The following is a 15,591-nucleotide window of genomic DNA, read 5'->3' on the forward strand; positions in this document are numbered from 1 at the left end:
GAGTGGTGAGCAGAGTGGAAGAAAATTAAGGTGGTAACCCGGTGGAGTGAGAGGCCCATGACATGTTCCTAGTCTCCTGTAACAGAGACATAAATCTAAAGTAAACACATCTGGCTTCCCGCTGGTTGTTTATATGAAGTACACAGTGGGGGTAATAGTGGGTTATCCCTATGTCTTGCATGCTATAAAGGTTAGCAATAGTATATTTGTTCTCAATCCGATCATATGCCTGGGAATCATTTGCATGACTAGAATTGATAACAGCTTAAAAGCCCACACTTAAAGTAGAAAGTGGAGGTGTTAGAGGTCCCAAATGGCACCCTATTCCTTACATTTGGGACACAGCCTTTGTGTAGTGTGAAAGCCAGCTTCATCTGCCTGGGGCTGTTGGTAGAACCCAGCAGGATCATTTCATTGTGGGATCCAGGTGTGTTTACTCAGGCTGAGCCAGCAACTGGTCACACAGAGGGAGCTCCACTCACTCATCTATAGCAGGGCCAGAGAAAACTGTCCCTGGCAGGCATCTGTCACAACCAGCTAATCTTACCTGACTCTCTTTCTTTCTCTCTCTGTCTCTCTTTCTCTCTTCTGTCGATCTGCCTCTCTTTCTGTATCTATTTATTCTATGTATAGTGCAAGCAATATTAAATGAGGTGTGTTAGATCTCAACTCTTTCTCCATCTTTCCTCCAGCTTCTGCCTGGCTGCCTGGCACCACCATGGCTGAGAGTCGAAGGGAAGCCCTGGCAGCGGCCCCAATGTCCACCACCGCCTCCACGGTCGGTGCCAACGCTACCGACATCTCTGGCACCGGATCCAGCGAGGACTTCTCCAAGCTCAAGGACAAGTTCATGAACGAGCTCAACAAAATTCCACGTGAGTCATGTTTGTGGTTGGTGTCCCCTAACCTGCCCGGTGACAGAGTGGGGATTGGTTGAGTAGCTACTTCCTGTAGACGTCTCACAAATGCATCACAGCACCCTTGGATATGTTGTTTAGCGATGAATTGCAAACAAAGTACAAGTGATCATTATCACCGATTGTGGATAGGAACTAATGGTCTTACTCAGAAGTACTGCACCTACTTTTAGAAACCCATTTGGCATTTGAGGTGACAAGAAAACAAACAGTGTATATTTAAGGACAGACACTGGGAGACGAGAAGCAAGTACAGGGAGTGAACATTTATTGGACAAACAGACAGGAACAAAACACCGACAGGGTCTGGACAACGGGAACGAAACAACATTAATGCAGACACGGGGATCAAACTGAGGAACAGACAGATATAGGGGAGGTAATCAAGCAGTGATGAAGTCCAGGTGAGTCCAATGAAGCGCTAATACGTGTAATGATGGTGACAGGTGTGCGTAACGATGGTGACAGGTGTGCGTAATGATGGGCAGCCTGGCGCCCTCGAGCGCCAGGGAGGGGGAGCGGGAGCAGGTGTGACAGTATGACTATTTTCCAAGATTGTTGGTTTTCTCAAAGCAAAAGTGTTCTCTTCCATCCAGGTTGTAAATAAGAAAGCAAATTCACTTTTTCAATCTTCAAGGTTGTCTGTATTGCTGTTGTTTGCCTGGGCACCCTGTGTTTCCTCACTCCATCAACACCCTCCCCTGACAGGAGACACGACTACAGCATATTGGAATCCTGACCAACTGTCAACCCATCACTCGTATACAAATGTTCCACCCAGTGATTCCGGAGTTAACACTTGTCTTTGCCTGTAAAGTCTGTGGAACAGTAGCAGTTAGTTTGGGACAGCAACATCCTTTGTTTATCCCAAACCCCAACCTACTTATCCAGTTGATGTTGTTGCGTTCAGCCTCCCAAGTCCTAAATATAGACATATCCACCGGCTCATGTGGAAGTAATTCTCGTGTCAGGAAACGGCTCCCATGAAAAAGAGAGGTTCTATTGCTTTAGTTCAAACGTGAATAACGGCACTTGTCATATTATGCTGTCCTAAATTTATAGCGCAGGGAGCCTGATAGTGATTAGAGATTTCTCCTGCGTCTGGGGAGGCTAATTTAAAACCAACAACAGATTTGCTTTGGGAAATAAAGCTGTATAAGCTGTAGACAGTAGTCCATGGTCAGTATGTGCTGCCCTGGACTTTACCCCACCAGTCCAGAGATGGACTTTCATTGATTGACAAATGACAAGCGACAAACACTTCCTGGTCTCCTCATAGAAGTGTGTTGGAGCCGTTGGGTGCTCCAATGAAATTAGCACCACTGAGGAGCATATGGAAGCCATAATGAAGACACTGTGGGGGGGTGACTCTGATGTCCCCTGTGCCTCAGAGTAATGGTCCCTCATATTAGAACTGCTTCACCGTGAGAGGGCTTGAAGATACGCCACCTGCCACATGTAGCTACTAAACCACACACCCCAATCCTAGCCAGCAACAGCTAACCAGGTGCATTAGCCCTCTCACAATGGAGTTGCGTTACCCTTCCAAAACACCCTGCCTTTCCCTCATTTCACTGTCTGTATTTGGCAATGACACAGTGGCAACCAGCCCATTAGGCTTTGTAACAACCCATGTACCACCTCTCTCCCTAATTATCACATTGTGTGATGTGGACAACGACTAAATAAGGGGTTGTTGGGTACGCCTCAGACAGAAATGCTCTCCACAAGCAGCCCACGAAAAAGCCACTCCATTATAGTAGAGTTTAAATTACAGTTTTTGCTCCAGCATTCAGTCAGAACTAGAAAACGAGCGACTCCGCGGTGAGCGCTGCCAGCCCACCGACGTGTTTGTGCCAGGGAATATCGATCCAGCTACTCCCAGGATGGGGACAGGGCATTAATAAAGAATATTGATACAGCTACTCCCAGGATAGGGACAGGGCATTAATAAGGAATATTCAAGGGGAGAAGGCAGCATGAAGAAGACATAATCAATCCATTGCCATAGCAAATTATTCCTTGTGGCTATTTCTACATATAAATAGATAGTTATCTACAAGCCTTGGCTCCTGGAGGTAAAGCTGAATGCATAGTGTTGTCAGAGTTGGGCATCTTGTGCTGTATCTCTGGTATAGCTCAGAGGAATGCCTTGTGACATTAACAAAGTTCCATGGATTCTTCTCCAAGCCAGAAGCTCCTCTTCAGCCCCATCTGTTGGCTGATGCTGCTAGAAATGGCTGTTTTTCAAATGGAGTTGAATTTCATCCCTACAAAAACTTCTGTGTCTTCTTGATACATTTTCCCCTCTCAAAAGTATTTTCAACCAGCAACACCTCTCCTCCATGTGACCTACTTGTTGTGTGTATGTACTGACATGTATGTAGAACTGAACATGTTCATTCTTTTTTGTATTTTACCCAACGGGCTCGTGAGAGATGAAGGTGGAGTCATGTGTCCTAACTGCGCTCCTTAACACCCGCCAGCTTAACCCAGAAGCCAGCCGCACCAATGTGTCAGAGGAAACACCGTTCAACAGGCGACAGCCTGCAGCCAAGTAAAGCCCCACCAGCCAAACCCTCCCCTAACCCGGACAACGCTGGGCCAATTGTACGCCGTCCTATGGGACTCCCGGCCACGGCCGGTTGTGGCACAGCCCGGGAATGAACCCAGTAGTAACACCTCTAGCACTGCGATGCAGTGCCTTAGACCGCTGCGCCACTCAGGAGGATTTTTTCTGTAATGTCTTTTTCATTATGTGTAAATCCCATTAAGACTAGCTGTCGCCATTGACGTCGGCTAATGGGGATCCTAATAAATCTAATAAAATAATTTCTCATTCGCTGTCACAAATCTATTACCCACCAAGGAGGACCTACTACAAAGAGGATGTTATTAAAAGCATGACTTTCTCCATTACCTGCTGTAGTTCCATCCGCAATCCAAGCATGCATTGCCACCACCAGGATGTTTGTAGAGATTAATGCAGACTGTCCCACTTTTCTCTCCTTCAAGTTTACCACTAAACGTTTGTGGTCAGACTACTGACAGTATTGGCTTGTATGAAATCATTTGTATGGAGAACGCCATGTCATGCCGTAGCAAGCGCTACATAAAGCTCACGACCATGCTCAGAGGGGTGTGTCCGCTGCAGCTGTGTCTATTTGTGTTGGGCCGCACCACACCATGCTCAGGGCCTTGTGGCCTCAGAGGGAGGCGCTGTAATGAATTTTCCAGCACTCCCTCTAAACACCCAAGGGTTTTTGTTTTCAGGGACAATAATTAACCTCTCAGTGTTAGAAATGCTTTGATCCATAACTGCTGTCTCCACACTCGCCGCCATTACTCTAAATAATACAGACAACCGTATCCAAAAATACATTTCCCAAAACATTTATTTTCAAAGGCAGTCGATATTAGTGTTTTTCACACCTGTTTCTGTGGGTATTAAACTAAAAGCAATACATACTCATTACAAAATTGACTGTTTTGGATTTTAAAAGAAAATTAGAAGTACAGGTGACTGAAAATACTAACATTTCTAAAAATATTTTACAATAATGACTGAGTAGTTTATTTAATTTAGATTCTGCTCAGAAATGACAGCACCCTTGAGGATTAGACTGGTGGTAGATCAGCAAAGACAAACTATTTTCTCTGTCCCTCTCTGTCTGGCTCTAGTCCCGGTCCTCTCCCGGCCCTTGGACTGAGCCAGTAGGTCTGCCATTAGGCAGCAGGAGGGGACTAAGGGACCAGAACTTAGACCTAGCAGCTTACAGATGGGAAGAACAGCCCTCCTTGAACCAAACTTCTTGCCCCCCGCCCGCCTGGGCCCGTGTCAGGAGGGTGTTCCATCGGAGGGCAGGGGGAGATCACCCCTCATCAACAGCATGATGCTTGACCCCTTTTGACCACCAGGCTGCTGTAGTTTTTGTGTTTATAACGACAACGACAAGTTTGATGTCGGACGACAATAGAATGTTCATGATGTTACTGCGACAACTGTTGATAGATGTAGTATAAACCTAAGGCTTAAGAGGGTGTGAACGATGCTGAATGGGTGTAGACAAAGAAGAGCTCTCCAGTAGGTGTACCAAAACATTCAAGGGCCATTTTCTCAAAAGTGAGGTTACAAGTTTATCAACTTTCAAAGCAGAATTACTTTCCCATTGTTCCTCAACTGTAGTGTGTGATATACAGTTTTCTAGCCCTGAGTCTCTACTTTTATCCAATGTAAAAACCACAATTTCAAATGTTGCTACATAAGACCGAATCGAGCCGGTCAGTCACAAATCAAGTGAGATGCCCAGTGTGCTTCCCCCCCACCTCACCCACCCCCAGAGTAGCCTTTCAAAGAAGGGAATCAGAGGCCTGGTCTGAAACTAAATCTCTTTCTTCCTCATTAGTTTGACATAAATCTTAACACAAATACCAGCTTGTGTAGCTAGTTATTTTTTCTGTTCACTATTCCTCCTACCCCATTTGCAGCTATTGTTGCACTGTCACTGTTGTTGTTCCCACAGCGGGAAAGGACAAGGACCGGGGGTGCTGCTCTTGTTGGCATAACAAGATGTAATGTCAAGGTTAATTGACCAACAGGGTGCTGTCACAATATATTAGTTTGTGTTGCCAGCATGCTGCCTATTACCCTGATATATCATCACACACCACCCACCCCCCACCCGCTACTGTTGCCAGTCTATTGGATCCTCTGTATAAAGATGTAAGGAGGCATGTATCTCCTCAGAGGACCATGGGTAATGTGATAACAAGCAGCAAGCTCCCCCCGTGCCCCGCGGCAGACCACAAGTGACTGATTACTATGTGCCCGTCCCATCAACCTCACCCGTCGTGGGAAATCTAACCGCTCCAACTCCCTCTCCCTCTGCCCCGTGGCCAGAAACATTGAGATAGTATGGAAATCTGCCCCAAAACTAGATAATGAAATATAGCCCTTTAGCTCCCATGATTCCTATTCTGTGTCTCACTGATTTGACTTATCCTGCACTATCTATTGTCACACTGACAGTGGTCATCTCTCACTTGAGCATCACTTCAATACACATCAAAAACACATCAATGTATACTATACACATCAATAATATACACTATATACATCAATGTTACTTTTTAACTTTGCATTGTTGGGAAAGGGCTCATAAGTAAGTGTTTCACGGTAAAGTCTACACTTGCTCTAGTCGGCGCATGTGACAAATACAATTTGATTTGATTTGAACAATACTCATCAATACACACTATACACATCAATAATTACATCAATATTACATTAATATTCACATCAACACTAAAAGCAAAACACAATCATAGAAAACAAACATTATTCAATAAAAAGGTCCTCAATCAGCCTTTTGAATTGTCCCAGAGGCACCAATTCATCCAATTTTAGAGATCTAAAACAGATGTACCTACCTGTAACTCAGTGGAGATCGAAGGGATCTCCAGAGGTAGCCATCCCTGTGACCAGGTGTAGTATCTCGTACATCTATAAGTTAACAATTAAGTAACAATGAAGTAAGGTACAGTGGAATTTTATGCAAGAGAGCTTTATAAACAAAAAGAGTGCAATGCATTGATTTAAGAGATTTCAAAGAGGGCCAGCCTACTTTCTGATACAGAATGCAGTGATGTGTACTGAACCTAACGTCTGTAATAAAGCGTAGTGAGCTATGGTAAACTGCGTCCAATGGCTTAAATACAGTGGCAGCTGCATTCATATAGACAATATCCCCATAGTCTACAGTATAACCGGAATGAATGTCGACTGAATGATTTGTTTTCTGCTATTAAATTAAAGGCATGGCCTATTCCCTTAAAATAAACTGTAGTTAAATAGAACCAAGAGGTCTCTTACAGATGAAGTTCAGTAAAATGGCAGACATTGTGAGAGGAATACCTTTCAGTTACTGTAACATTTTCTTCTCCATCCACAGAGTGGTTCTAGGACCAAAAGACCCTCATACTGTTTGCATTGTTCCATGTGTCAAGATTTCCATAGACACGAGTTCCATAGCCTTTGGCAGTCTGCAAGGTTTTGTTAAAAAACCCTGTCTGATAACTCCGCTGTCATATTTCAATGGTCCCCATTCCAGACGGTTATCAGATCAATTCTGTCTGAATGAAAAAAAACATGAGTTTGATAAGAAAGCGGGAGACTCAGAGCGCCAGACAAATGCAGCTGGAGCCTCCTGGTTCGGAGCAAGTGAGCCAAAAGGCCCTGCTGTGTCCTAGAAGGCATCCAGAGGAGAAAAGACTTATCAGGCGGCCGTTGATATTCACAGCTGAAAGCCAAGTAGGTGTCTCATTGTGTGGCGTCGAGGCATATTGGCTGCTGCTTGCTGGATGGTTTTTGACTACAGCGGCAGAAATGTGATTTGCGCCTCTCCTCGGGAGCTGTGAACACTGAACACGCATTCCATCATCCAGCGCCTCCACCATTTTCCGTTCGCCGCTGTGTGTGCTGGAACGAGAGATAACTACTGCTTAAAGTTGAAGTGTGGTGCACCCGCTGGCGTCGCGTTCTCAAGAGAGAATAGACACACCATGTAGTTAATTAGGGAATGCTTTTATTGCTTTCGGAGACTAAGGTTATTTTAATTAAGCAACACAAAAGTGTCTTTCAGAATTAGGCACATGCCCAATGAAGTAGATAAATAAGGCCTGGGTTATTGCATTGGATTTCACAGCAATGGGCTGTGCATTATAACAGTCACGTACCGCTGATGTCAACACATTGTAAATAACCGCAGTACCATTTAAAAAGATTATATTTCATGATGCACAATGGAATCCAATTGCAGTGCAGTCTGCCTCGTCAAAATAATACCAAATTCCACAGTTATATCAGTTCATTTATTTAGACTCCTGCTGTGTCATTGATATTAGAAATTATTTTATTGGAGCTCCCATTTGAAAAAGTGTCACAGCTTTGCGGTTCCTTCAGTGGGATGATGACTTATCATCTCAGCTTTCAGGCCTGAAATAGGATCCTGCCATATCTCTGACACTTCCATTAAAAGATAGTCTGCTCAGCTGTGTGTGGTAAAACGCGTGGTGGAATCCCAAAGGTCTCAGACCACTGCACCTGCTTTGGCAAAGGTGTGGAGCAGATGAGAGGTTTCAACTCAGCCCTAAACCTGTGACTTCAGGGTCAACCGAGGATGCAAGAGGAAATGGAATCGGAGATGGACAGTGAGGTGTTATATTATATATCGGTATCGATAATTACAATGCTTATGTAAAGTGACATGGCTTTACCACTAAAACAGTTATAACAAACAAGTTTCAAAACAATATTTTGTATTTTTCAAATGTTTTCTTGTTTACCGTTCAACAACTTTGTGAGCAGCAGCAAACCAGTTTATAGGAGACCACAGCTCAAGAGGGCCAAGGCTGTAGATCCCAAAGTTATTTTAGAGCATCACTCAATGATTTTCCTTAAAAGAGAGTGCTTATCGATTTTGTCAACAGCGCATTGATTTTCTTCTCTCCCCCTCCCCCCTCTCGGACGGCGTTGCGGTGAAGGAAATGCAGTGAAATGCTGGCGAGCCAAAGCCCCAGGGAGAAAAGACCGTAATATACTTCTCCTGTTATGGTTCTTTCTAGTGGCCCACAGATATAGAGTCTTCAAAGTAGCACTGAAAGGTGATAAAAGTTGGATTTACAATGAAGCCAATTGCCTCCCAGGGCTCCATACGGTTAGATTTAGTAGTACAATAACAGGTTTCTGGGTGGTGTATAGAGAGGAAATGTTATATGTAATCTTTACTATGGTCGTAATTATTCTGTAATTATACTGAACAAAAATATAAATCCAACATGCAACAATTTCAACGATTTTACTGAGTTACAGTTCATAAAAGGAAATCTGTCAATTTCTATGAATAAATTAGGCCCTAATCTATGGACTTCACATGACTGGGCAGGGGTGCAGCCATGGGTGGGCCTGAGAGGGCATAGGCCCACCCACTTGGGAGCCAGGCCGACCCACTGGGGAGCCAGGCCCAGCCAATCAGAATGAGTTTTTCCCCACAAAAAGGCTTTATTACAGACAGAAATACTCCTCCGTTTCATTAGCTGTCCGGGTGGCTGGTCTCAGATGATCCCGCAGGAGAAGAAGCCAGATGTGGAGGTCCTGTGCTGGCGTGGTTACATGTGGTCTGCGGTTGAGAGGCCGGTTGGACGTTCTACCAAATTCTCTAAAACGACGTTGGAGGCTGCTTATGGTAGAGAAATTAACGTTCAATTCTTTGGCAACAGCATTCCTGCAGTCAGCATGCCAATTGCACGCTCCCTCAAAACTTGTTTGACAAAACTGCACATTTTAGAGTGGCCTTTATTGTCCCCAGCACAAGGAGCACCTGTGTAATGATCATGCTGTATAATCAGCTTCTTGATATGCCACACCTGTCAGGTGGATGGATTATCTTGGCAAAGGAGAAATGCTCACTAACAGGGATGTAAACAAATTTGTGCACAACATTTGAGAGAAATACGTTTTTTGTGCGTATGGAACATTTCTGGGATCTTTTACACTTTACATGTTGCGTTTATATTTTTGTTCTGTTCTTGCTTGAATTTATACAGGTGGGAAAACTGTTCAATTATCAGATCCTTCAGTGGTAAAGTAAATCAAACCAGCCTGAATCTACTACAGTGAGGGAAAAAAGTATTTGATCCCCTGCTGATTTTGTACGTTTGCCCACTGACAAAGAAATGATCAGTCTATACTTTTAATGGTAGGTTTATTTGAACAGTGAGAGACAGAATAATAACAAAGAAATCCAGAAAAACGCATGTCAAAAATGTTATAAATTGATTTGCATTTTAATGAGGGAAATAAGTATTTGACCCCCTCTCAATCAGAAAGATTTCTGGCTCCCAGGTGTCTTTTATACAGGTAACGAGCTGAGATTAGGAGCACACTCTTAAAGGGAGTGCTCCTAATCTCAGCTTGTTACCTGTATAAAAGACACCTGTCCACAGAAGCAATCAATCAATCAGATTCCAAACTCTCCACCATGGCCAAGACCAAAGAGCTCTCCAAGGATGTCAGGGACAAGATTGTAGACCTACACAAGGCTGGAATGGGCTACAAGACCATCGCCAAGCAGCTTGGTGAGAAGGTGACAACAGTTGGTGCGATTATTCGCAAATGGAAGAAACACAAAATAACTGTCAATCTCCCTCGGCCTGGGGCTCCATGCAAGATCTCACCTCGTGGAGTTGCAATGATCATGAGAACGGTGAGGAATCAGCCCAGAACTACACGGGAGGATCTTGTCAATGATCTCAAGGCAGCTGGGACCATAGTCACCAAGAAAACAATTGGTAACACACTACGCCGTGAAGGACTGAAATCCTGCAATGCACGCAAGGTCCCCCTGCTCAAGAAAGCACATATACAGGCCCTTCTGAAGTTTGCCAATGAACATCTGAATGATTCAGAGGAGAACTGGGTGAAAGTGTTGTGGTCAGATGAGACCAAAATCGAGCTCTTTGGCATCAACTCAACTCGCCGTGTCTGGAGGAGGAGGAATGCTGCCTGTGACCCCAAGAACACCATCCCCACCGTCGAACATGGAGGTGGAAACATTATGCTTTGGGGGTGTTTTTCTGTTAAGGGGACAGGACAACTTCACCGCATCAAAGGGAAGATGGACGGGGCCATGTACCGTCAAATCTTGGGTGAGAACCTCCTTCCCTCAGCCAGGGCATTGAAAATGGGTCGTGGATGGGTATTCTAGCATGACAATGACCCAAAACACACGGCCAAGGCAACAAAGGAGTGGCTCAAGAAGAAGCACATTAAGGTCCTGGAGTGGCCTAGCCAGTCTCCAGACCTTAATCCCATAGAAAATATGTGGAGGGAGCTGAAGGTTCGAGTTGCCAAACATCAGGCTCTAAACCTTAATGACTTGGAGAAGATCTGCAAAGAGGAGTGGGACAAAATCCCTCCTGAGATGTGTGCAAACATGGTGGCCAACTACAAGAAACGTCTGACCTCTGTGATTGCCAACAAGTACTAAGTCATGTTTTGCAGAGGGGTCAAATACTAATTTCCCTCATTAAAATGCAAATCAATGTATAACATTTTTGACATGCGTTTTTCTGGATTTTTTTGTTGTTATTCTGTCTCTCATTGTTCAAATAAACCTACCGTTAAAATTATAGATTGATCATGTCTTTGTCAGTGGGCAAACGTACAAAATCAGCAGGGGATCAAATACTTTTTTCCCTCACTGTATATTGTGCATGGTAAATATTGACAAAAACATGTTTTTTTTTCTGATGGGCATGCTGGTGGCCCTCTCTGTTGAAAGGAGGTGTGGGTTGCAAGGTGTTTGATGTTTTGTGAGCGGAGTCTGACACTGTGTTTCTGTCCTCATTATTTATAGCACGTCTGGCCACTTTACCATTCCTCTGATACTTTTAACAACCCACTTTTGTGCCATGCATAGCTGATGGCTGTGTGTGTGTGTGTGTGTGTGTGTGTGTGTGTGTGTGTGTGTGTGTGTGTGTGTGTGTGTGTGTGTGTGTGTGTGTGTGTGTGTGTGTGTGTGATAGATACATTTGTATGTTTAATGTAATGACTAAAATATTCTACTCCGATACTGTATAACTGTGTAAACTGTGTTAGAGTTATAAGACAATAAAACCACAAACAGGGAAGGGGGGTAGAAACTGTTGGAGACAAACATTCCGTAGGAAGGGGGGCCTAGAAAATTTTAAACTTAAACATTCCATACTGTGGAAAGTTACAGGCCACCTAAAGGTGGGCGGAGCAAGGTCCTTTGTGTGGACGCATATAAAAAGACTGTGTGTGTTTTTAGCGGAAGAGCTCTCATGAATAAAATACTGATCTATTGCAGACTGAGACTTTGTTTAATTATTTGTTAACCAGAGCCTTACAACCTCTGGGAATTATTCAAAGCTGGAGTGATAGTTGAGTTCAACCATTGAGATAGCAAAATTCTCGTGACAGTGTGTGTGTGTGTGTGTGTGTGTTGTGTCGGGGAGAACTGCCTGACTCCAGTTTTTCAGATAGGCATCCCTGTTTGTCAGCAGGTTGTTAGAGTGATCACTGTGCTGTGGAGCTGAGTGGCTCCCTGTCTGCCTGTGACAGCAGTGACTGGAGCTTTCAGCTGCTGTTTAGTCCATTCATTCTTATATAAAATTACATGTCAATTAAACGGTCCATGGCTGTTTTAGTGTCCTTTGCAGAGTAGGTCACATCCACGAGCAATGCTATGAAATTTACTGGCAACTTGACAAAAGCTCTCAAAGAAAGTTCTCAGAAACTGGTTAGTATGAGATGAATCGGATACAAAAGTGTGAATAGGAACTCTCTTTGAGAGAAAAGTGTCAAAACCCATGAACACGATGAGTGGTAATGCAATCACTGACTCGACACGGTCACGCTACAGTTGGTACCTCTCTCTCCAACAGGCCCTGCAAATTACCTCTACACCCTGACCTGTGTGCCCGTGATTGGTGTGAAAGTATCTGTTGTCAGATAAATGTTTTGTTTAAATGGCAAGTGGAAAATGCCAACCTCTGTTATTTCCACTAAATTGACCGAGGATGCTCAGTGAAGCGTCGGGACGCTTAGAATGTCTCTGTTTGAGGGCAATCGTTAGGAGTCCATGTCTAAACTGCAGATCGGGGCTGCTGCCACCCACCACCGTTGATCAAAGTCTTCCATCTGCACATTACCTTTACATTTGAGTCATTTAGCAGACACTCTTATCCAGAGTGACTTACAGGAGCAGTTAAGGTTAAGTGCCTTACTCAAGGGCACACCAGCAGATTTTTCACCTAGTCGGCTCGGGATTCAAACCAGCGACCATTTGGTTACTGGCCCAACACATCCTTATGTCTTTCTGTATGTCCTCATTCACTCCAGCTGCTACTGCAGCCGCTATATTCAACAAGTAGTCTCAACGTACCTCCATCAGAGTCATTCGTTAGATGCAGGGAGATGGTGACCAGGCATTTGTCAGCTCGTGCCTTGTTTGAAACAGATAACGGTGCCATATTCTCGACGAGACACTTTTGGTTGTTTGAGAAAAAAAGAGTGAGAGCAATGGTGTGGTTTTCTTCATCCAGGTATGGCCCCATCTTTGACATATAGTCTTCTAACCTGTGTCCCTCTCCAGTGCCAAACTGGGCCATCGTCTCCATCGCCTTCGTGGCCGTGGTCCTGGTCCTCTCCTGCTGCTTCTGCATCTGCAAGAAGTGGATATTCAAGAAGAAGAACAAAAAGAAGGGCAAAGACAAGGGCAAGAACGCCATCAACATGATGGACGTGAACGACGGGGCGAAAACCGAGGTAAAGACTTTGTGCTACTGCCATTGAATGTTATTGACTGGAGTTAACAGTTTGTTAGTCAACGGTAGTATTTGATAATGCCAAGTTGTTCTGTATTTCCTACTGCGTTATATATACTGTATATAACTGACCTTTTACTTCAAGGTTAGAAAAAAATAGAGTTATATAAATTTTTATACATTGCGATTTCATATTATCTGTGACTGACTGTAGCCAGAAATTACATCACTGACTTTTATTACACTTACCTGGCATACATTGATGATTGCAGCCTATACATAAATGCATATACAGTATATTTCAGAATAATAATCTTCACATAACAAAGCGATTTCACTATAAAATTTATCGGACATACACATAGTTTAGGCCAGGGGTGAGCAAACTTTTTGGTTCGAGTGCCACATCGGGATTTCCAAATTCAACAGAGGGCTGCAAAGATTTTTTTGTACATACTTTCTATCTAGTTTTAAAGGTTCAAATGTAGCCCAAAATAATTGAATGGGCCCGCGTGCCGTAGTTTGCCCCGCCCCTGGTTTAGGCCAAACTCTCCCCTAAGAAGACCAGTGGACACACATGACACACGACTTGTGTTGACATTGGTGCGTCTGCGATGACTCCTCACTATCCACTCTGATTGCAGGACTGTTAAGGAAGCCTGCCGTTTATAATCGCCTCAGAGAGAGTATTCAATCGCTCTTTCTGTTCCTCTCAGTATTTGAATGTGTTAAGAACAATAAGTGCTGAGTATGGTATGCTGTATTGCCAGTGGTATCAACCCAGAGAAATGACATTAGCTAATTACCAGCGAGGGGAGTGAATTCATTCCGCCCTCCCAGAGAGAATAGGGAACACAACTGTTTAACCCCTGTTAGAATACTAATTGCATTAACAAAGGTTCTCAATCCCGCCCCCACCCCCCTCTGACAGTCTGTTTAATTTGCGGTCTGTCCACGCCAACACCGCTCACATCATCAATCAGGGACATTGAATTGGGGTGGAGGACAAAGCCCTGTGAGATGATGTAGGAGTAGGGAATTCAATAGCTACATACTGTAGGCCAGAGATGCAGAGGTGTTACACATTCTGATAAGGAGTGAGCTCCACAGGTTTCATCTGATTCATACCAAAGAGCTTATTGTTGAAATGCTTAAAATTATTTGATTTGTAGAGGCCTCTGCCTTGTGTCCTTGTTCCTAGTGACAGTTGGTAAGCTTTATAATAGCCCTGATATATCTTAAACTGTAGTATGATACACCCATAGAATTACAATGACTGTAATCTAGAATGAATTCTATTTGGATAGACCACTTTTCCTGTACTGATTTAGGAACTGCTACAACTACACATCAAGCGATTAGGCTACACACTGCCACTAAAACACCCCTATTGGTTACTTATGCAACACACCTATTGGTTAGACATTCTAGATGCGGGGCCATGGGCTCCCGAGCGGTCATTTCTCCTGGTGTGCCCAGACTCTTGTGTTAACTCCTGTGTGTGGTTGTTTTAATGTGTGTTTCTTCCTTCTATGTCCTCCTTATCTGTGTTGTGTCTGATGACTGTGCGGGATTGTCACTGGCGGTAGGTTCCCCATTGTTGTTGGATCCTCCTTAAGCCTGCTGCTCTGATGTTTTGATAGCCTGTTGACAACAACTTACTCCTGTAGAACCAAATATATGTAACTATGCATACAGTACATGTATATCTGCTCTATATATGTGCGTAGTCCTGCACATGCACATATATATGTATGAAAGATGCACTGGACGCGCTTTAACAAGGTTGAACCACATTGATTTTCCATCTGGCGCCTTTTCAATCTTTCCTTTGCATTTCAAAACAAGATGTGCTAAGTTGATAGGTTACTGCTTTTGAAACCTGTAGTAAGGTTTAGACATACAGTAGCTTTATGTTTCGCACACATTAACCTGAAGCCAAAAAGGCAGATTGACTTGACTTTGACTTAACCTAGTAAAATACCCAATACACATTATGGGTGTCTATTCTGCTATACTCCTCTCCTCTCTGTGTGCAAGCAATAACAAACAACCAATTTTATTTTTTATAGTTTTGCCTAGGGGAAAATTGACAATATGTTTGCTTGCACCAGGAGGAGACTCAGATGGGCCGTACAAATTCCAAACAAATCAATGTTGTTCAGCCTTGATGCTTTCACACCAGCAACCTGACCACTAATAGGGCAGGCCCCCATCACCATGACAACACCTCTTACCAACACCTACCTACCTACTGCTGGCATGATGCTTATAGCTTCCATCGGCGTGGGGGTAACACATGCAGCTGAGGGTTCTGACAATGCGA

The 15,591-nt window shown here is 43.9% G+C and overlaps 1 protein-coding gene across 1 annotated transcript in view; it reads left to right on the top strand.

Moving 5' to 3' along the window:
• Positions 1–718: 718 nt before the first annotated feature.
• The window catches only part of LOC311129540 (synaptotagmin-1-like), a gene marked incomplete at both ends in the record, with an annotated part of 62,760 nt that continues 47,887 nt past the window's right edge, over positions 719–15,591 (top strand). Inside the window, 2 exons of the mRNA XM_084161845.1 lie at positions 719–875; positions 13,094–13,266. Of these exons, the coding sequence (XP_084017971.1) occupies positions 719–875; positions 13,094–13,266 (330 nt within the window). The remainder of the gene's footprint in view (positions 876–13,093; positions 13,267–15,591) is intronic.

Source organism: Coregonus lavaretus (assembly GCF_964263955.1).
Source record: "Coregonus lavaretus genome assembly, chromosome: 5".
Taxonomy (NCBI): domain Eukaryota; kingdom Metazoa; phylum Chordata; class Actinopteri; order Salmoniformes; family Salmonidae; genus Coregonus; species Coregonus lavaretus.